Source organism: Polyergus mexicanus, unplaced genomic scaffold (assembly GCF_030449975.1).
Source record: "Polyergus mexicanus isolate NDT 795.1 unplaced genomic scaffold, iyPolMexi1.0 SCAF_11, whole genome shotgun sequence".
Lineage (NCBI taxonomy): Eukaryota > Metazoa > Arthropoda > Insecta > Hymenoptera > Formicidae > Polyergus > Polyergus mexicanus.
Window position 1 is genome coordinate 9,106,402 of NW_027223331.1, and position 23,682 is coordinate 9,130,083.

Below are 23,682 nucleotides of genomic sequence, written 5' to 3' on the forward strand. Positions count from 1 at the left end.
AATCATAAATACATATATATATATATATATATATATATATATACCTATATATTTATGATTAATTCATTTTGACAGCTGCGACATACGTAGATGATATTGAATAAACACACAATTTCATCTTTCTATTGAGAGAAACAACGAGAACTCAATCATCCTGATATATGATCGATATACGAGATTGCTTTATACGGCTGGCATTTTTTGCTTTTCAGTTCGAAGATGTTGTGAATTATATGAATAAAGATACGACGATAAAATTTGTTCTAATTATAGCGTTATTAATTCTTATAGAATGAGATATATGAATTCTATTTGATATATACATAGAATATTATCGCGAATCAATCCTCATGATATAATTTATAAATTATTCGATTGTTTTAAATATTTAAATATGGATATATTGAATGATGAAAAGTCCAGATTTCAGAAAAAAATATTTTTCTTTGATAAAAATTTTACTTTTACGCTTTTGTAATTTATGTATTCATTGCAATCGATTGCAATCGATAACACAAAATCAAATTCAGATTAGAACCATCGACGTCAATCAAATTTTTACAAGAAAGAAACAAAATGACAAGGTCAAAATAGCTGTGGTGATTTATTTTAACATAAAATACACGTATATATGTATTAGGCGCGTAGAAATGTAAATCTTCGCTGCCTAGAATTTATGCGTAGCACGAGCCTTGGTTTTGCAAGCACCATTCAGGTTCCAAGCTGTCCGCGTCGATTCCACGTTCGACGAGTCTCTCGCGTTGCCTCAACATTCTCTGCTCGGCGTGATGCCAGCTGGAATCCGGCTCACTCCACAATCTCTCGGCCATTGCGGCTGATCTCGGCCACAATCTCGAGTCAGTGGATGTGCTATCCGCCTGTTCGGTCCAAAGTGCAGCTTCTCCACCTACACGTATTAGACTATTAGATTATCAGACCATCGATTATTTGCAACTACTCGCGATATTAATATTATAAAGATAAAGTAAATAAAAAAATTTTATTTTAAATTCATATTCGATAAATCTGATCTGCATATTATTTTTAAATGTATTTTTCTTGTTACAAGTATTATAATATTATACATTTTTATACATATAGAAAACAATAATTATTCAGTACGATCTTATATAACATTTTATCTCATAACATATAAATTCATAGCAATGCTGATAAAGTTTGAACAATGATTTTACCTAGAATAAGATGCTTCTTGTTCTCATATCCTTGTTTCTTAACCATCTGTAATGGAGAATTATCGTAAATCTTCTGCCAGCCCTTATACGGCGAGCACCAGTTAACACCTTCGCCTACCCAAGCTGCAAATCTATTAAAAAAAAATTAATGCTTAATTTTTTTAAATAATTAATTCGTATTTTTATAGAATACATTTAATACACATAAACCATAATTATATATTATTCATATAATATGTATTATAATTATATATTAATTCATATAATATGTATATATATATAAATAATTATATGTTTTTTAATTATATTAATTATTTAATGCACATTTTTTCAGTAAGTAACATCTACGTATTATACATATATTAAGTTTATCTAAAGATTATTTAAATCGTGCAATACATCAATCAAAAATTTTAAGACTTCAATTCTTTGCAAAAAAATCTCATAAAAAAGAAAAAATATACATCGTTATAATCCATTAATTCTTCTCACCCACAGTCAAGATATAGAGCATCGTAGTTTGAGAAAATAACTTTAAAATCATTGCGCAGCAGTCTCCCAACAGTCGAATCATTGCCAGTTGTCCAAATCTGGATCATATATTTCTTAGGATCGATATGATGAATATTCTCCTCGCTAGTAAGCCCGCTGGTCCATAGGATGGCCGGAATATTCTTACCACCGTTAGCGATCTTCAGTTTCTCCAGAGCTCTCTCCTGGAAGTAGTCCCACAGAAGATAGAAGCTGCTGTCGCTAAGATCCCATCCCTTTTTTAGCATCCAATTGGTGATGATATTCGTGGATCTCCAGCAGTTGATATTCACTTCGTCGCCGCCCATATGGAAGATGTCCGGCTGTCGGAAATCTTCTATCATATCTTTGTAGATTCCCTCGAGGACTTCGTACATCCTCTCGCTAGTAGGATTCAGCTGACCGCACGGCGGCTCCACGCAATAGTTTTTCCAAGGCTCGGCTTTGAAACAAATTGTCGTGTTGTCGCCAACCTTGTATTAAGATGAAGAAAAATAGTAAATTATATTTAATAGAAACGCATCTTTTTTTAATAGAAAATTAAAATTAATTTTAGAAATAATTCCCACATACACACGTACATTTCAAAATACTTTGGCATAAAATTCTTGTAGTAAATCAATTTAAAATGTTTGATATGATCTCTAGGCTGTCTTTATATAGGGTGTTTCCTAATAAGTGGGAAATATTGCAGTGGCGGATTCAGGATACAAAAATAAGAAAAAAAGTCCGTATAAACATATGTCCGATATGACTTTGTTTACAACTTGTTATTTTCTAACAGAGTTAAGATAGCGTACTTGATTCTCGATTTGCTATTTATCTGCAAGATTTGAAGGACTTGAAGTCTTATTAATCTATAAAAAAACATATGTTATTTGTATTGTAAGTATGGTTTGTAGGTATGATTCGTATCTTGTGCTCAGTGAAAGTAAAGTATTCGTATCGTTATACATTAGCGCTATTAACGCGTCTACATTTAAAGTAAAAATTATGGCTTAGTCAAACAATGAAATGGCAAACTGCATCTCATATATGAATTTTCCGATGGTAATGCAATCAGAATTAGACTTTTGTATGCGGAAAAGTTGGAAATATTGGAAAATAAAACAGGCTATAACTCAAAAATAAGATCATATCGGACCTATGTTTATATGAAATATTCGTTCATATGTATCTATAAACTATTTTTCTTATTTTTGTATCCTAAATCCACAACTACGCCACAATACTTCCCACTTATTAGGAAACACCTTGCATATCACACCTTGTATATGTATATATATAATACTGTGTATATTTATTTCATATACACATATATATGTTGCCATTTTATTTTACTTTATGATTTTGTATTAAATGCAATTAATGTATGCATTGCTCTATATTATTATTATTATATACCATATACAATATGATAACGAATGTATGCATTTGATCGAATTTTTAGTAAAATAATTCAAGATTATTTTAAACAACATCTGTGCTTGAACAATATACATGACATTTCTTAATTAACGATTATTTACTCAAATACAAATGTTAACTCTCAAGCAGACTTTAATCTGTGATGACAATTAGTCGACAGTTAAGATACGAACGAGTAAGAAGAATTGATGCAATCTGCAAGAAAAGAGTAATGCGTGATTTTTATTATAAAATGTTTCAACTAAATCTTATTCTTTCTCATGAAAATTTTCATTTACGTCGTAATGAATTTAATAATGTATGTTCTTACACTTATTTATTACTAATACCCTTTTCATAATAATGAAGAAGTCTCTCGCGATAACTTCAAATAAAAGAGTAAATCATATGTCAGATTATAGATCTACTAAGATAAGAGATTTACTATTTATCAGAAGTCACATTAGAAAAGCCTACTGATATACCAGTTATCACTTACCCACTGCCAACCCTCGCCGACGTGCGCAGGGGCGTCGAACTCCGGCAGAACCCTGACACCGCGGACCAGAGCATAGTCAACAATCTCCCTGATCATCTCTGGCGTGTAGATCTTGGTTGGCTTATAACTACCATACTTGGCAAAATCAGGCCACGTTCTGCTGACATAGGGAAAGCTGTGGGAGTCGGTGATATGCCAATGGAACGTGTTCAGCTTAGACATGGCCATGCCGTCGATCGTTCGCAGGATCGTCTCTTTGTCAATGTAATTTCGACTAGTGTCCAGAAGAATCCCGCGGTAAGGATACTTTGGACCGTCCACGATGTACACTTCATTGGCTATTTGAATCTGATTGCGCAGGTCATCGAAGACAATTAGCTGGCTAAGGGTCTCTATGGCATGTCGAGCTCCAAAGTATGTGTTTGTTGTGATGTCAGCTTCCACCTAAAATTCATTTTAACAAACTTTAATTATGGATGTACATTAGAAGCAAACGGATATACAAGTTTACTTTTCAAGTGTTTTCTCAAGCTTTGAATGATCAAAAGATAGAAACGATAACAATTTGCAGGACAAATTATATCATCTGTCCATCATGCGAAAAGTTTTAACGATTTTAATTCCAGCGTCAGCGCGTATTATATAAAGAAGATTACATGGTCATTAGCAGAATTTAACACAGCACGAAATAACAGTGATATACGATATATTTTTCTCTCTCGAATATATGCATAGAAAACTCGTTTTTGAACTTCAAACATCTATTTCATCAACATCGACAGTTACGAAAATAAGATTGAGACAATAATGTGCTTGAAATAATAGAAAAGTATTTAATCCAACTATAAAATCTTAGTATAAATATTTTAGCTTTTAACGCCACTGCGCACTGCTGCATACTTGCCGTTATTTTTCCCGAATCTCATTTATCTTAACTTTTATTCGTATAAGAAATACAGACAATTTTATTTTCGAAATCCAAATATAACAATACATAAATTACAATCAAACGATCCACAGAAACACCGATCAACCATTTAATGAGAACTCAAAATAAATGTATTCAATACAACACACGCTTCTTGCTTTTCTCGTTACAACTTACCTGTTCATCGACCGTAGCAACTCGGAGAGTATAGCTCTCGTCGGTATCCAAGGTCAGCTTGACATCGTCGAGATTGATTCCCTCGTTGAAGCGAATCACTAGCTTTATGCTGCACGTATTCGGGATCACGGAATCGCTGAGTCTCTTCGCGCCCTCCTTTAAACGATCCATGTTCCTCTGAAGAAGATTTCCACCCACCGTATGCGTGGAGATCCCGGTCAGCACAATGTTGTCGAGGTTAAGCGGTACCGTAGTCTTGCCGATGGAGAGATGTCCCGTCGGTTTCGGCCAAAGTGTACCAGCTTGACCACAGGATAATTGGCATACGCTAAGAGCGAGCGGGTTGGTATCCTGTTCTGTGATCAATACTTTCTTGCAGAGACCACCATCGCACTTATAGTGCCAAGGAGAACTGCGATTTGAAAAAAAAATGTCAAAAAACTTTTTGCTGGATGTTTCAATATCGTGCGAAAAAATTCTCTTATTTTTTGTATAAATTTTATTAAATCGATTGATTATTCTCTTATTTTTATATACAGAGTATCCGACAAGTAAGTGACCAAACGAAAAGTGGAGATAGATTGGGCCAAACTGAGTCGAAAAGTCCTGAGCCATTATTCTGAGCGCCAACCTTCGCCTAGCCGGGCGAATGTCGGTGAGCCCCGCGCCGTGAAGCGTGCCCCTCCGCATACTATCAGGCACGCGGTTCACCGACGTGCGCCCGGCTAAAGATCGTTCCTTTATTAAAGGTTATAAAAAAAAAATGGTTCAGGACTTTTCGACTCAGTTTGACCCAATCTACCTCCACCTTTCGTTTGGTCACTTACTTGTCGTCCGACAATCCTATATATAAATACCGACTTTATAATTTACTCGTGATTTTAGTTCATTGATTTGCAGCATTTATATTGATAATAATTTAATTTTTAAACAAAATGTCTATAAAATAGCTTTGTATCGTAAAATTTGTCTACATATACGTATAATAAGTACAGTGACTAATATCATCTTTTAAAATAATAGAGGCAAAATAAAAGCTATCGTGTCTGATATGTGGCGTTTATATCAAACGTTTCTTGTTGATATATTTAATCAGTTAAGTGTGTATGTGTGTGTGTTTTTATATGAAATAACTGAAATATATTATTTTATAGCAATGCAAGTTAAAATTTGCATTTTATAGAAAATTATGATATGCAGAACCTAATATTATTGCTTAAAAAAACATAGAGAAAGCGTATATTAATTGTATTTTTATGTAATAAAAATATAATTCCCTATTTATATCAATAATCAAGTAATGCAGGAGATATTTGCAAGAGAATACGATTAACCATTTTCTCAATCACATTTTCTATTCCGCTATCATGTTCCGATATCTGTTAATTTCAATTAAATTATATTTAAAGAAACAAAGACCGTTTATAGCAATAAACAAACATTTAAATTTCGTAAAATTTTAATAAAAGATTTTAAATTACATAGCGTTAACGCTCTGATCATATGATATTCATGAAACCAAACTCGAGACTACATCTATGAAAGAATTGTAATGTATAACAGTGTCTGACTATGCCACTACGCATAATATAATCATTTTTAAAACACCAAAAACGACTATCACATTCTTTTCAAAAAGATATTTATTTTATAATAGAAATATTTTCTTTCACTTAGAAATAACATAAAATAACATTTGATTATCAAATCATGATATTTCATGTCTAAAATTCTATTTAAATTAAAAAAAATAATAATAATAATTCTCATTTAAAAACAAGCATAGCAAGTTATATTTTATTACATCTACATCCTTTAATGGTATGCCATCATTGCCTAAGAATTTCTGAATGAAAAATTATACTTTAGATTAGATTATAAATGTATATTTTATTTACGCGATTTTTCTATCAAGCATCAAAAATAATTCCTACTGTCAAGAGAAAAGGAATGGCAAATTTTATTTCACCGTTATGACGGTATCTACTACCGTGAAAGGATTTCTAAATGCAGATTATGAATATGCATTCGAGCTTGAGAATGGCGGGAAAAAGAAACAGTAAACTTGATCATCTTTCAAATGTCTCTGAAAGACCTTGAGGTCTATTTTTCAATGAATCCACCCACCTATTGCTTTCACCGTATGTATCAAATGAATTACCTTTCTCTATCTAAAATTAACATTCACGTGATTGGACTCGGCGCTGTTGCTTGACCGCTTTAAAAATACATGTATAATGTATGCACAATTAATTCCTGTGTTCCTATCATGCGAAGACACAGACGATGATGATTGGAGGAAATAGCGAAATAATAGCGCATAATATTAAAAATCGATGAGCAATCACCAAAATCTCAATTTATTGAAATTATACCGATTTTAATATTTGGAATCAATATTTGGTTATTCAACGTCAGATGCGCGAGAATAATCTTTATATTTATACGGAACAATAGCAATGCAACAATCGATGCATTTTCTATTGATGAAGTTAGAACAAAATTTCTCCAATTTCTGGCTTGGTACTCACGTGTACTCCTCGGCCTGATTAGCACTGCCAAACGCGAGGACGACGATCAGCAGAGCGAACATGCCGCTTAAAGCGATTGCCTACTGCTGTAACTGAGGTACTGCCCACTACTGCTCGTCGAAGACTCGATTGTCGCCCGCAGAATGGTTTTATCCTTCGCTCGAAGATCACATTCATGCTGCGCGTTTGGGTAGGGGAAAAGCCGAGTGTGGGGCGAAATCTCGATGTATTTAATGTTCGAAAAAAATTCATGCACATCGCGCACATTCGTTGTGCCCGGTAATGAATATAATCGTTCGAAAAATAGAAGAAAGTACAATATGTAGATAAACTTTCTATGAAATTTTACGGAAAAATAATATCACATCTTGAAAATATTGTACAATATATTAACTATCTACTAAGATAATTAGTTCTCGTAATAAAAATCAGTTTTTTTTAGAAAATTTATATTTTCTTGTTAAAAAATATGTCGGTTAAAATTTTTATGTTAAATATTTAACATATTCATGTGTTAATTTAACATGTTACTGATGTGTTAATTGAACTCAAATGTTAAATTATTAAAACAACTCAAAAAAGTGTAAAAATAACACAATGTATACATATTTTTAATTGTATATATATATGTATATATATTCCATATTATTAATGACAGGATTTATCTGTTAAAATTTATAAAAAAATATGTTTTTAAAATATGGTTTTAAAAATATGATTTTACACAAAATTTTTATTTCATATTACTATGAAGTACGCACTCATTTTACGTACTCATTGTACGTACTCATTAAATATTAACGTAGTATATTTTAATATCACCATTTAACATATCCATATTTTATTAAATTAATACAAGAATTTGTGTGGACCGTTTGGACTATGTGATATATATATTTATCTTTATATTATTAAATTTAATCCAAGTTTTTTTAACTGTGTAATTTCTTTCGTCGTTAAAATTCAAATTAATGTTCATTAGGATTATAATTATTCCTGCAACGCTGTAAATAATCAGAGATATGCAAAACTCAAACTCGTTTAAAATAGAAAATGCAAAATAGTTGAAACTTTTCTATTTGAAAATGCAAAATGCAAATTGGTTTTTAGACATTTATTTAAAATAGGAAATAGAATATAGGTATATTTAAAATAATTTTTGGAAATAAAAATAGTTTTTTAAATATTTATATATTCTTATATTTATTTGTATTAAAATTCTTATTTTTTTATTATTTTTTTACTATTTTATCCCCACCTATTACATAGATTCTATCTATTAGATTGTATCTTACTATCTCTATTTTTATTTTTTATGTAAAGTCACAATTGTATTCTGGCATCACTGTATGGTACATATATACATCATTAGCATAAATGTGGCAACGGATTGGCTACGTACACTAAAGAATAAGCCAGTGTATGTGTGTGCCCACCGTACGTTAAGCCTATCATTTCCCATAATAACTAAATTAATAAAAATTTATAGATCTCTATATATTCTCTACATGACTATACTGATGCTTTTGATAGGTTTTGTAAATGTCATTGCGTATGTATTTTGACATATCAAAAAACATGCGCAACGAAACATACAGAACCTACAAATATTCTAATTTACCAAATTACTATTATAATTATTATATTCTATATTTTTATGCACTGATAGAGCTTTTTTAGTTTATCAAGTTACTATATATTACTTTTACTCATAATATATATATGTAGCACAGATAACTAAAAGCAAATATTCATTCAGCTGTTTTTCGTTGATAAAATATTTATACAACATAAATATTATCGATAATTTCATGTATTTTATATCAGAGTACAAGATTTTGAATTACGCAAGAAAAATTTATGATTGTGTCGGTCATTAAACACACTTGACGTATTGCATCAATTCCATTACGATAATTATAAAATTAATTATAAAATAATATATCTTATCATTAGTAACCGTACGAGTCGCGTACTTGATATGCGTGCAATAAAAAAAAATATATATATATCATATTTTACTATAAAATAGGTGAGAAAGAGAGATAACAAAAATTTTCCCTATTACTTCCCTTTTCATCTTTTAAAATCGCGATCAAAATAAATTTAATGCTTTTTTATTTCGATTTCGATTTATTAAATATATACTCCATAGACATAGTATATCTAGACCGAGCGTTTGCCTTTATTTAAGAAGTGGGGGTAAAGATACACGTAGAAAAGGACATACTCTGTTTCGTACCCCTTGCGTTTTCTCTCGCTCACACATAGCATAGCGCTCTATTTCGTCATGCTACGTGCGAAGGAGAGAGAACGCAAGAGGCACGAAACAGAATGTGTCCTTTTCTACGTATACCTCGGCTCCCACTCCTCAACACTCGGTCTAGATATATTATATGTATGATATACTCTCTTTCTCGTATTTATAGATCAATTAAAGTGGTTTTTTGTAATTTGCGCTTGATACCATTGATTGTAAAATAATTTTGTATACATATTGTAATTATGCAATTGTTTGGGTACAAATAATATAGCATAATGCTATTCAATATAATTTGTGTATCAGTCTAATTACATACAAATAACTACATCAAAAGTGCAAAATATAAAAACTTTTAGTCGTTTGGATTGCTTGTAAACTTATTTAATCTTTAAAAAATACTGCATATATATTTAAACCTATAATATACAAGGAAAGAATATTGAATATATTTATATAACACATTTTTTAAATAAATATAAAAAAGTTACAAGAAAACAAATTACATTTAAGTGGCAGCGTATATAAAGAACCATTTGGTTGTCAAAATCTGATCCATAAAAACTATATTATCTTATTCATCTCCGCGAATTGCTCTGTACTTGGTCAATTCATTTGGAAAAACTCGATTCAGTTCCACTAACATATTCGCCTTGAATTTTCTATAAGCATCAATCTTTCCCTTCACTTGTTCATTCTTTGTAAGAGCCTTCTCTATACAGTCTTTGGTATACAATTGAGGATTTCTTCCTTGGTCAATATAACTGAAATAAACATTTTTATATAACAGTTAAATTTAGCTTTATATATATATATATATATATATATATATAATTTTAACACTTTTAACATATTGTCGAACTTACTCAAATACTTCCAATGGCACATGGACATCTTGCACCTGAGATTTTAGTTTATCAATCTCCTGTAAGCCATTAACTAGACCTTGTCTGTCAAAAAAAAATTTATAAATAGGATGTACGCTTAATTAATATCATATTATTCAGAAAATGAATAAGTTAGAAGTGAATATGTTAAGTAAAATTTAATGCCACATGGATATAAATAGCTTCGGTTCTAAGTGTGAATCATAATATATAGCAATTAAAAAGATTGATATCATTACTGTTGCACACTGCGAGATTAGCATATGAAAAGACTGTCTTCACACGCAAATATACAAAGATATGCATATTATATAAATACTCACATCTTCTGATTCAGTACATTTTGTCCTTGAGGTTGAAAATCACTTACTATAATACGTATTTGCCGCACATTTTCGATAAAAAGCTCTAGTTGAGCTTCCAGGTTCTCCAAGGCGGACGCCATTTTCGTCCATTCATTTACAATCGTCTTTATTGGGCGCGTTCAGAAAACACAACTATTGACCATCGTCTTATCAACACTCGATGTTGATTTGTTGGTTCTAGAAATAAGAACCAATCACGTTCGATTACTACTCAACGGTTGTGTCTCCTGAACGCACCCATTGACGACGACCCTTACGGGAGTAGGTACGACTAGATAAAAAAAAGCTGTGCTCTACTATAGATATATGTAGATTTCTACATTATCAGTAAGATATAATAGTGATTTGGTAAAAGATAAAACGTCTACATATCAACCGAAAATAAGTTGGCGCTGGAAGTTCACATTTTTTAATAATTAATAGTTCAAACGATTGCTCCTTAATTGCTCCATCAGAATCCACAATTGCTCCCCTTTTAAAATTAATAGTTTTTGAAATATTTACAAAAAAACGTAAAATTTATCGTTTTTACTCAAAAACATATTTCCAATAGTTTTTTGCAACTATATCCAAATGAAACGATTGCTCTTTAATTGCTTCGCACTGCTCCATCACTATTTTCATGATTTATTGGATTTTTTATTGAAAATTAACAAATTAATTATTTTCCAAGCGACGCCGTCGCTATCTATCGGCCGCCTATCGGAACTAAATGGTTCAGCAGCCAACAGCGAGAATATTCAAATATAATATAACAACTCTATTGTTTATAACTATATCTCAAAGAGTTTAATCAATTCTTATTGATTTTTTGTGATAGAATAATTGCACCTCGCTTGCTCTATTATGATATTCGTGATTGCTCCACTTGTATAATTAATCTTTTTATGATATATTAGCAAAAAGAAACCAATAATTTTCTTGGAAAAACATATTTTCTGTAGTTTACTGCAAGTATGTCCAATATTAAACGATTGCTCCTTAATTGCTTCATATTTAAGATCGTCTTGAGCCCGTATCAGACTATGCATTGAAGATTGAGATTCAAGATTTAAAATTAAAATTTGACCAATCAGAACAAAGAAGATTTAATCCTTTTTGTTCTGATTAGTCAAATTCCAATCTTTAATCTTCAATCTTTAATTTTCAATGCGTAGTCTAATACGGGCATTAGAAAGCCTCTAGGAGAGAAAGGCGCCAACCCAACCAGCCTTTTCGTGATTGGCTGGCATAATATATTTGATCATTGCGACGCCAATGCAGAGCAGATGGGATATAAATTCTCGGACCGAAAATATCAAATGTTTGGGGTTATATTACGCAGTATATTTTGTAATATGCTTAATATAACCTTAAACATTTGATATCGTCGGTTCGAGAATTCATATTCCATCTGCTCTGCATTGACGTCGCAATGACCAAATCAGCACATATTATGCCAGCCAATCACGAAATGGCTGGTTGGCGCCTCTCTCTCCTAGAGGCTTTCTAGCTTCTCTGATTATGGCTACGTTCCACTTGTCGATCGCAATGCTCGTTAAATTATTTTATCATTCTTTCTCATCGAAAATTAAACAAAGACAGATCATGCTTGCGAGCATTGCGATCGTTTAGTGGAACGCAGCCTATATAGGACTCTAGGCTTAGATGCTACTACGGCTCTGTGATTGGTTTAGGATATCTTAAGGTTGTGCTTAATGCGGCGTCTACAATAGAGATTTTAAGCCCTAAGCCTTAAGAAATTGACCAATCACAGTCAAGTATGAGAAGAATACTCGACTGTGATTAGTCAATTTTTTAAGACTTAGGGCTTAAAATCTCTATTGTAGACGCCGCTTAAGACGGTCTTAAATATAAGAACTGACTATGAATACCGGCCTATATCTCGCATAATTATCAATTTTTGGATTGTTGTGTTTATTTTCTAGCTTTATAATTATTTCTTTGTAAATTTTAAAAATGAGTATGATTACTGAATCTGAAAAAAAACGTTTGCAATCGTTGAAGGAAAAGAAACAGGCGTTTAAAGTGAAAGGCCAGTTTATTCAGCAAGCATTAAGAAACTTAGTAAGTAGAGTGTCTATTCATTGTAATTCTCTATTGTGTCTTGTATCATTTAAAAAAATCTAACATGTTTTATTCTTAATTATACTTATAATTTTTGTTTTTGCAGGATAATACTACAAAATGTAAGAAAATTATATTTGATAGTGATATTGATGAACAGCAAAGTCTCAAGTTAAAAAAAGAGAAAAGAGATTTATTTGATAATGATAGTGATAATGAAAAAGATAATGAAGAAAAGTCTCTGTGGAATAAAGATAAATTCAATATCAAGGAAACTAAACATAAAAAGGTTAATGTTTGAAATCTTGCAACATATATATTTCTCTTAAATTTACTACTCATATATTATTTCTCTTAAATTAAAGATACTAATACAGTTTGTATCTATTATAGACAATTCTTGGCAATGATGCACGATTTACTTTAGATGATCGTTTTGCGAAAGATGATCATCAGAATGAAAACATTGAATTTGTTGAAGACATCAACGAATATGATTTGGAGAAGGAAAAAGAGCGACAATTAGATATTTTAGAAAATATTTTAGGAAAACCTTTTATACACAAAGTAAAAGATCAGGAATTAAAAACAGCTAAGTAAGGATGTTTAGATTAACAAAACCTAATTATTTATAATTATCTAATTGGATATTTAATGATAACATGTTTATAGGAAGAAATTGATGATACGATATGATCCAACTGAAAATGGACACTGTGACTATGAAGTGAAATCTGTGCAGTCAAAAATTAAAGAAAAAAATATTAAAAAGAAGAAACATGACAAATCTATATTAGAAATGGAACCTGTATCTCCAGAACCAAAAGTATCAAAGAATATATATTATGCTGTATCAGATACCTTAACAGAAAGTTTAAAACAGAAAGGAGAATTTAGTTTATTAAAAACATATAGGAAAGAAGAAAATGATACAGGTACTTATTCAAAAAATAGTATAAATACATTTTTTAGTCTATATACTATTTCATATTATTTTACACCGTTTCATAATTTCTTATTTCAATATATACATTTTCAGGAAATGCTGAGGATTATAGTGTATCTATTGCGGAAAATAATAAAGCTAAAAAATTTAATCTTAATTTTAGTGTGACTAATGCATTTAAATATGATTCATCTGATGATGATGATGTACATGAAGCACTAAATACAGATAAACGGATGGCTGATGATGTTGAAAAAAATCGTACAAATAGCTCGTTTGAGTATAAAAATATTCTATTTCTTAATAATGAAGATATACGATTTAATGGTATGTGTATGAAAAATCATAAAATTAAAGTATTATTTATGCTATAGATGATGTAAAAGATGCATTTTCAGAGGCTGTAAAATTCTTCAACATAGAAGCAACTTCAAATGATGAATTTAAGAATTTGAGACGCGAGTTGAAAATGATTGTACGTACGAAAATTCGTACAAACGAAAGGAAACATCAGCCGTGGAATAAGAAAAGAAAAATTAAAAGCTCTAAAAAATAAAAATTTTTCTTTGAACTCTCTATTAATATTGATTGATATAAAAGCATTTAGAAACTCTGGATAGATTGATAATTATAAGATGTGTAGGTAATATATTTAAAAAAAATTTATATATATGCAGTGATTATTTTGTAAAGAACGAATATTTTATTAAAAAATATCATGGTATACATATTTTGTATATTAGGAGGAAATTATTAAGAAATACGATAATATTAAATGCCTCAAAAATTTTTTGTCATTTCAGTCAAAGTTTAAAAAAATATTGTATATAAAATTTTTATAAAAAATTAATGTTTCTCACTTAGGAATAATATTTAACGAGATATTTAGAATATCAAATAAAATAGAGATAAAATAGATGTTCTCAGACATTGACAGAACACATTTTGTTCATTGACTTTAATTCTATAATCTGAATACACATTAGTTTCTTTCTATATACAAGTGATGCTTTCACGACACTCTGCGATGAATGTTATCCAGTAACTTCAAGAATAGATCATGTGGCAGACCACGTGATATTTGCTGTATATGGGTGTTTAATAGATTATATGTCTCTTCTTCATATATGGAATAAGTGTTTGGCAAACCCAGATCATTGAATAGTCGTTTCACACATTGTTCTTTCTCTGAATCCGATACTCCATAAGATTCCTGTACATAACAGTAATGCAACAACATTTGATAATACAATTCATTTAGGAAATAATACTCACTTTTAAAATTTTACGTTGCTCTGATGTAGCACGTTGAAGTGCCACAACAATCAACCATGTACATTTCCCCTCTTGTATATCAGTATTATCCTTGCCAATGACCTCAGGCTTCCCATAACAACCCAGATAATCGTCTTGGACTTGGAAGAAATGTCCCATTTCAAACAAAATCGTTTTCGTTTGTCTCAACATTTCCGGATCCTTTATCCCAGCCTACATAATGTTGCGCATAGTATATACATTATTACCATTAAAGAGCATAAATAAAATCTTCGTGCATAGAGAAACTCAAATACACTTACGAAATGCATTGCTATGGTTATTGGCAAGATGAATGTATAATACGAACATTTAAACTTGACAATGGAATTGTATCGATCCATTGTAAATAAATCCAGATCTGGCTTTTTACCAAAATTAGTCGAAAGCAAATCTAAAGACTGGCCCGATGCTGTCATCTGTGTAATCTGGCGAATAACATTTTCATAAATATAATGTAAGATTAAAAAGAAAAAAATGGTAAATTAGTATTTTTATGTTAATATATGATCAAAAAAAGGAGACATCTTTTCACTTACGTCATGAAATGTTTCAAGTATATCAACATAGCATTCTTTCCCTTTGAAATGTTTTTTAATTAGAAAATATATAGCACTATCTAACAATGTAGCATCATTAACTGCCGCTAAACCTATATCATTATGACGATACCAACATGGTTGATTTCGGCGAAATAACGATCGATCCTGGATATCATCGAGCAAAAGAAAATAAGCTTGCACCTGCCATGAATATTTATTATTATATATATATCGCAATATATTCACGTTTTTCATTTTAAATTTTAAAACTAATCTAGATTAATAGATTACGATTTAAATACGCGTCATAAATAAAAAATAATTGAATAATTTAAATATTGTCAATTATAGGTTTGATAAAAAAAAACTTGCACACACAAACATTACATTCTTAAAAATACTTTTTTTGCACTGCTAAGTCTACACTAATCTTATAAAACAAATGTGAATCCCCCACTCTATATGTATATTTTTAATGAATATTTTTAAGTAAATGAATTATTGTAATATTTTTTATATATCGCTTTTACAAGTGTTTTCATATCTCATCTTAATTTTGAAGTTAAATAAAATTATTTTACACGAGACATATCAGTGTCATATAAATAAGAACAAAGTCACGCACCAGTTCCACACACCATGCTAAAATTCGTGCTAGGCGGATATTGTCTTCCGTAAGTTGATCGTTAGTTGTCAGTAATTTGTAGGCATAAATTAATGCTAAACCGCGATTCTTTTTTCCTCCTGGAACATTATACTGCAATACCTGCACAATAACAGAAATGTATTAATCTGCATATTCATTCGAATTTATGATTTGTTGCTTTGTATCTTAACATTGTAGTTTCTTGGATGTTAATAAAACACTTAGTTTTTTAATTTTTTATACACAATCTCACTGATTTTGCTTATTATGTTTCTTTTTTAAATATTCTTAAATTTCCATATATTTAACTAGTTTTAATAAACATATACTTCTCGTTATATTAGAATAAAGCCTCATTAAAAATTCTTATAATTTTGTAATTTTATATTATATTGTATACACATCATATACAGTGTTAAAAAAAAAAACCATTCAATATTTATGTAGTAAATAGGACACACATCATATTGAGTAAAAAAAGTACGTAGCTAGTGAGTCAATCATGATGTAACATACAAAAATATTTATATCTCAGAAATGGTGGAGCTTCCTATGTTTACTAATAATAAGGCTTTTTTATTCAGCATGGTGTGTCTTATCTACCATATAAATATTGAATTTTTTTAACATCCTATATATATGTATATATTACACACACTTACTTTTGCCATCCATTTGGAAACCTCTGGGATTTCTATAGAATCCGTAATATCACGAACAATATCTGGCCATATGGCCATCAATTCACGAGTCTCGTCCTTGTTCGTAAATATCGGTTTTGTCGCGTAATGAGCCATCCGTACTGTAGATTGCATTATTCTAAAAAAATTAACAAATCTTCGTAATTGCAACAAATAGCAGGCAACAATAATAATATTATCATATGCGAGTAAATAAAATGTTACGATAAATTATATGCGAGAAAATAATTTAATAAAAAAATAATGAAAAGAAAACTTTTAAAGAATTTTATAACTTTTGCGTTTTATATTTTATTAAACTTAAACCTTATCAGAACTCAAGAAGACTCAAAACTGAAGATAACATTCCTCTTCGCTTCGGTATATATACATATCCGTACATTAGATATTAGAATAACAAAACATCACAGACTTCTATACATTATACCTAGATTGCTAACAGCGATGTGACAGGCAGCCATTTACAATTGGACAGAATATAATCTGTTACATCGCTGTTAGCACTCTATAGGTCAGGCATAAAAAAAAAAAAAATATATATATATATATATTGTCTGTGCAAAATATGTATGTATATATGTATGTATGAATGATCAACGAATTGCGAGCCTGCGCATTAAATTCGCGCGATTGTCATGTAAATGTCACGATTTTGACCTCGCGCATTATAACTCAATTTGTATACATTTCGAATATATCAAACATAGCAGAAAAAATTGCACAAGTAGATTGACGCAAATGTTAAAGAGGTATATATATCGTCGTCCTTACGCTAGAACCACGAATGTACAATTTTGCAGTTCTCTTATTGCAATGTGAAAATTTAATTTGTTCCGAAAAATCAAATTCTTGTTTTATCCTTGTAATTCTTACAATTAATTCAAACATTATTGATAATATTTACATTATGTTAAATTAGTATTATGTACCATTGATATTTATAAATATTACACATTGGTGATTATGGCATAAAATATTGCATATTCATCGTTTTGGCATAAGAGTGATAATATCTCATTGCATAATTTAAATATTATGAAAAATTTGACATTTCGTAAGGTCTTCAAGATTCAATATATTAATGTCATAATGGATTACATAAAATGATAAACTTATATACAATATATTGTATAAAACGCGTTTTTAAGAGTTAAGATATTACCACGATTATATTCAATTTAATATTGATTCGCTATATAATGATAATCTCGCTATAATATTGCATCAAGAAAAAACGAATTTGTTTTAAGAATTATGTAAAATAAATTCAAATTGTGTGTATATGTGTGTGTGTGTGTGTGTGTGTGTGTGTGTGTGTGTGTGTGTGTGTGTGTTGTGTTGTGTGTGTGTTGAACAGAATAGTAGTATAAATGAATACAATTATCGTATCAATTTATCGCAAAAGTTTAACATACAGATAGTAATTTTACAGTTTACTTGTATTCTATGCATATTTATTATTTACATTAGATAGCGATTTATTTAACTTTGAACATGTAATGCAGTAACTCAGGCGAGTTCCTCGAGCGAAGCGAAGATAAACAACCAGAGCAGGAAACAAGCGTCCAAGAGACGATAAAGATTCCAATCAGCTTCGGCACGCAAACACGGATACATTGCGCTCCTAATTTAAATAAGCAAGAGTTTATTAGTATCATGATCGAAGCGATAAATACAGATGAAAGTTCAGCATCAAATATACGAGAGATTGATTGAAATCTTGTTGAAGACACGCTATGGAATCTATCTTCGATATAATATAAATTTCTAAAATATTTTCGTTTTTATTTACGAAAATCTAATTCAGTAAATTCGATTATTGAAATAAACACAAAAAATTCGATAAACGACGATATGTTGCATTATTAAGAAAAAATGCTATTTGTATGATTTCCCTGTAATAATGCATAAAACTCTGTCGAGAACAAAATTAACCTTGTTTGAGCATGACTATGCGATTTTCCGTCAGCTGAAAAGCGCAATAATTATTCGCACGTTCGTATGCGCAAGTAATTGTCGAACTTATTTGCATTAACAATCTATCTAATCTAGATTCTACTTGTAATTTTGATGCAAAATAGAATAATCGTGTATATTTTCGAATGCACACAAAAGTCTCCATTTTTCTTTGGAAAAAATATGGTCCAGCATTTTTCGACACTTAAAATATCTTGATAATTATACTACGTATGTCAAGATTCTATAGATAAGTAAAATCTTAATTGAATTTATAGGAATAATAAATTTTTTTATTCCAATGTATTCTGGAGAATTAATCCTCAAATCATATACTTGAATTTGTATCCGCGATCAGTATCTATATCCTTTATGAGAAGTTTGAGATTTGAAGACATCTAATCGACAGATGCGTGATCTAATGTTAATATTATATAGTCTTATTTTTTTATTAATGCAAATTATAAGCAGCAAATCTATTTCTAAAGATCCACGTAAAGAGAGTTATTTCTTTATTGTATTAGCTATGTTAAATTACAACGTTAGAGGCAAAATATCATAATATATTTTTCGCGCTATATATTGAAATGGATTTATTTCTTCGCATGCCATCACATACGTTCGATAATATAGATTGGTAACATGTAAATTTATAACAGGATATTCTCTCTCTCTCTCTCTCTCTCTCTCTCTCTCTCTCTCTCTCTCTCTCTCTCTCTCTCTCTCTCTCTCTCTCTTTTAAATTTTACATTAATAAAATAATTCAATCTGCTTATATTTCACATTTCAATTCAAAATAGCTATTTATTAATCCACGCATCGAAAAGAATCGTCGGTATATTTTACTAACCTATTTTATTGCATGCGAGTTAATAGCAAGTGAGAAAATTAATGTACAATATTTCAATAGTATAATATACCAGTTAAAATTTTGTGAATGTGCGATCGTTCCTAATAATATATTAATATAGCTATAATATAAGGAAATAAGTCTTAAATATTATGTGTTATGTTTCTATATTTTAATTAAAAAATAATTTCAATGGTCTAAAAAAATTTTTGATATTAAAGTTATGTTGACTGTAATTAAGCTGAATTGTCGATAAAATGTACTGTACACTTAAATATCACAGCTTCTATAATATCTTTATCAATAAGGAAAGATTTTTTTTTTTTTCATCATTCAACTATTTTAAAACATGCTGCGAGTTTCCATTTTAATCAAAATATATCGCATGGAATGATATGCTAAAGATTACTTATCGACAATTATAAAACATTCTATCTGACATAATTATAATAGTACGTATAAAAGAGGATTATACAGGGTGTCCCGAAATTAAATGTCAAAATTTCGCAAGCGTGTGAGGGATCGATGAACTGAGAAGAAAAGTCCTTTAAAAATTTGCTCGTTTTTGCTTTGTTTTGAAGAAAATCGTAAAAAAAAAAAGAAAAAAACATTTCACCATAAAACTTAAAACAACATTCAAATTATTAAGTTTATCGAAAAGTATCATGAGATAGAAGTTGTAGAGCATGGAATTAAGAAATGAAAGTGAATTAAAATCTTGAAGTAAAATTAGAGGATTGTAAATAAATACGCGACAATGCAAGATTATAACCTGTCTACTTTAATTTACGTTTACATTCTTGCGGTCATTAAGGAAGGGACAATATGAAGAAATAAGTGTAAATAAATAAACCAAAAAAATCTCATTTTTTCGCTTATTTAAGTAACAAATATTTAAATAAACATATACACACAAATAATCTTACATTATCTTGTATTTATTTACAATTCTTTATACCTTAGGAAAATTTTAATTTATTCTCTTTTCTTAATTTCATGCTTTACAATTTTTATCTCGCGGTTTTCGATAAATCTAATAATTTTAGTGTTGGTTTAAGTATTCTGGTGAAAATTTATTGTTCCTTTTTTGCGATTTTCTTCAAAAGGAAGCAAAAACGAGCAAATCTCTAAAGAACTTTCTTTCTTAATTTATCAATCTCCTCCACACGCTCCCAAAATTTTGACATTTAATTTCGGAGCATTTAATTTAATAAATCCTGTGTATGTCGCATTTGAAAAAAAAAACGAGCGGAAAATATCTCGGGTATTATACAGCCTTATCATCAATTTGACGAAGTATGTTTTAATGTTTTAATGTGTCGAGTATTGCTTGCCGATTTTGACGAGCCTCGCAAGAGATATATCCTAAAAATAAGTCAGGTATTTTAAAATATACGTGTTATCGTTATCGCTGCTACGAGCCACGAGCCATGAGATTTTACAGCTTTATCTTAAATTCTAAGGTGCGTCCATAAAAAAATGAGTATGTATGTGCACACACACACACACACACACACACACACACACACACACACACACACACACACACACACACACACACACAAAACGCAAAACACGAACAAGATAAAGGTTTATTATCTTTAAAATATACGAAAGTTTATTAATGACTCAGCACTTTCCATATTTAGCATATACTACTACATATTTTCGATCAGGCATATTGTGTTTGTTTAAATAAACCGTTCATAATTCCGAGCTTTGTCTGACAATTTGGCGTTTCTTCCGAATTATTTATATAATCGACAATTAATAATGTACAAATATTTAAACATGGGGCATTCGAATGAATATGTCTAGTTTATGTCTATTTTAGATATCGGATTATTGTGTACTAAGATACTATTAAAATATTATTAAAATATGATTAAAATATAATTCCAATAGTATAAAAAAGCTATTTATTAAAATTAAATCGAATGTAATTAAGTTAGATTTTCAACATTGTAGTCTATACATTTGTATCTTAGGTTTCTTTATTCAGTTGTAATGAAAATTTATTTAAATCGATTTAGACGCTTAGCAATGTGAATGTCACACGCTTATTTATATTAAATTTAAGAGATTCTTTTAGTTTGATCTTTTCGAGAATATTGCATGTCGATATATACAATAAGATTTCGAATTCTAACGGAATTTCTTGAAAATAAACTTTCTCGATTAATCTTCACGAATCACTTAAAAATGTTTCCCGTTAATTCTCATACATATTTTGACGATCGTATTACTATTCGAGTGTCGTGAAAAATAAACAATGAAGAATTAATAGCGCAGCTGTTTATTATGCGCTCGCAGCGATATTCAAAAGTTCAATATTGTTAATATTGTTCTCTCATGCAAGTATATTTTTGAGATAGACATTAAAGATTTCTATCAAACTCTTTAAATTAATCGTTGATTAATTTACAGGATGATCCACAACAGAATTATAAATTTATATTATATTATATATATATATATATATATATATATATATATATATATATATATATATTGTTAGAAATTTTTATGTTAATCGCTCTGTAAATTAATCAACGATTAAATTGATCGGAGTTTGGTCGAAGTGGCCTTAAATAGCAGGAAAAAATAAAAGAAAGAAAAAAGGAAAGAATAAAAGGAAGGACCATACTTCGCAATTATGCCATCTTATTAATAATCGCGTGATGTGTTTTACTGAGCCTTGTACGCTTGATAGTATAATTCAGTCATAAGTTTAATAATTTGCCTAATAAATTTTTAATGACTACGCAATGAGGGAAAATGTTAACGATAAGACGTTGTTTGCGCGACGAGTTATTATTGACTAGTCTCTAGAATTTTTATAATAATAATACAAATTTCTTTTTTATTAAGAAATTTTTCCAGCTTTTTCTTCTCAGCGCTTGATTTTAGAGATTTTACGCGCAATACAGAATCTCACCTGCGATTTACTGCTTTGCCGTGATGAACAGAGGAGCACGCGCGTATCGCGACGTGCGCGTGTTCGGCGATGAGGAGACGTGCGACGCCGAGCGTTGATAAGAAGCGATTCCGCGCGACAGACGACATATTCGGATATATCGGAGCACCTTCGAAGCGCTATATCCTCGAATACGAGATCCAGGAGTCGAGTCGAGTTGAATCGAACACGCCCGAGATCCGAGATCCCGATCCGCGAAAGTTAAACGAACACGCTGAGACAGACGGACACGTACGTACGAGCCGCACCGAGCACTCGCGGCGCGTCGTACTTGTTAACGGCGTTATGAATCAGAGAGAAAACGAAGATATATATGGTAATGGACAAGAGGTGGCAGGGTAGCACAATAATCGGCGCCAATGATTGAAAGATTACCGTCATTGAATTTCGACCCCGAATGTAGTCGCGTGAATAACGTCACGTCACGTCGCTCTCGCGCGACAAAAACACAAAGATCTCGCGCTTTATATCGCCTGGCGATCACTACGTCGCTACGTGACGCCGGTATCCGTATATGCATTGCTTACTTATTATACTATGAAGGCCATGGACCGAAGAATCACATATAGACGGCACGTTTCTACGTGAAACAGTTAGCTGAGATTAACGATAAGGAGGGACACGCACCACACGCTTCGGCCGAGTCCGATTGCACGCTTCGGACGAGTTCGTAATCTTACGTAAATAAATCAGTGATTCTCAACCGGCTGAATCGCAAACATATTCATATTAAAACCACTCATGAAGGAATTCGCGTTAAAAATTCTACATAGAGAGAGAATATCCCTTTTTTCCGCTCCTTCTCTATATATTTTGTAGTTGATATGTACTCTTACAAGAATAAAAGAAATAGGTAAATCATATAGATGAGTAATATATCAAATCTATCTTTTTTTTTTTTT

At 30.6% G+C, this 23,682-nt stretch overlaps 4 protein-coding genes across 10 annotated transcripts; 1 reads left to right on the forward strand and 3 right to left on the reverse strand.

Annotated features, from left to right (window-relative positions):
* Positions 1 to 586: 586 nt before the first annotated feature.
* Hexo1 (Hexosaminidase 1) lies at positions 587 to 7,393 on the reverse strand. The gene is made up of 6 exons (XM_070303816.1): positions 7,270 to 7,393; positions 4,739 to 5,150; positions 3,634 to 4,077; positions 1,689 to 2,200; positions 1,197 to 1,327; positions 587 to 907 (listed from the first exon to the last, which is right to left on the reverse strand). Exons 1-6 carry the CDS (start codon positions 7,329 to 7,331, stop codon positions 675 to 677), a joined length of 1,794 nt encoding a protein of 597 aa, XP_070159917.1. The 5' UTR covers positions 7,332 to 7,393; the 3' UTR covers positions 587 to 674.
* A 1,135-nt stretch (positions 7,394 to 8,528) lies between these two features.
* Positions 8,529 to 10,894, reverse strand: Med10 (mediator complex subunit 10). 2 transcript variants are annotated; one of them, XR_011447534.1, is made up of 4 exons: positions 10,740 to 10,894; positions 10,396 to 10,479; positions 10,036 to 10,293; positions 8,529 to 9,948 (listed from the first exon to the last, which is right to left on the reverse strand). XR_011447534.1 is itself a non-coding variant. In XM_070303969.1 (3 exons), exons 1-3 carry the CDS (start codon positions 10,859 to 10,861, stop codon positions 10,104 to 10,106), a joined length of 396 nt encoding a protein of 131 aa, XP_070160070.1. In that variant the 5' UTR covers positions 10,862 to 10,894; the 3' UTR covers positions 8,529 to 10,103. The 2 variants fall into 2 exon arrangements, 1 of the variants encoding a protein (XP_070160070.1); XM_070303969.1 differs by having other exon boundaries at positions 8,529 to 10,293.
* Positions 10,895 to 12,661: 1,767 nt separating this feature from the next.
* On the forward strand, positions 12,662 to 14,918 carry LOC138937510 (probable RNA-binding protein CG14230). The gene is made up of 6 exons (XM_070303864.1): positions 12,662 to 12,848; positions 12,955 to 13,137; positions 13,242 to 13,444; positions 13,521 to 13,783; positions 13,888 to 14,121; positions 14,193 to 14,918. Exons 1-6 carry the CDS (start codon positions 12,741 to 12,743, stop codon positions 14,348 to 14,350), a joined length of 1,149 nt encoding a protein of 382 aa, XP_070159965.1. The 5' UTR covers positions 12,662 to 12,740; the 3' UTR covers positions 14,351 to 14,918.
* On the reverse strand, positions 14,526 to 23,624 carry LOC138937509 (farnesyl pyrophosphate synthase-like). 6 transcript variants are annotated; one of them, XM_070303858.1, is made up of 7 exons: positions 22,742 to 23,624; positions 16,959 to 17,115; positions 16,276 to 16,416; positions 15,648 to 15,851; positions 15,372 to 15,536; positions 15,070 to 15,282; positions 14,526 to 15,007 (listed from the first exon to the last, which is right to left on the reverse strand). In XM_070303858.1, exons 1-7 carry the CDS (start codon positions 22,867 to 22,869, stop codon positions 14,807 to 14,809), a joined length of 1,209 nt encoding a protein of 402 aa, XP_070159959.1. In that variant the 5' UTR covers positions 22,870 to 23,624; the 3' UTR covers positions 14,526 to 14,806. The 6 variants fall into 6 exon arrangements, with proteins under 6 accessions (XP_070159959.1, XP_070159963.1, XP_070159960.1 ...); XM_070303862.1 differs by having other exon boundaries at positions 23,308 to 23,622; XM_070303859.1 differs by having other exon boundaries at positions 23,156 to 23,622.
* Positions 23,625 to 23,682: the final 58 nt, after the last annotated feature.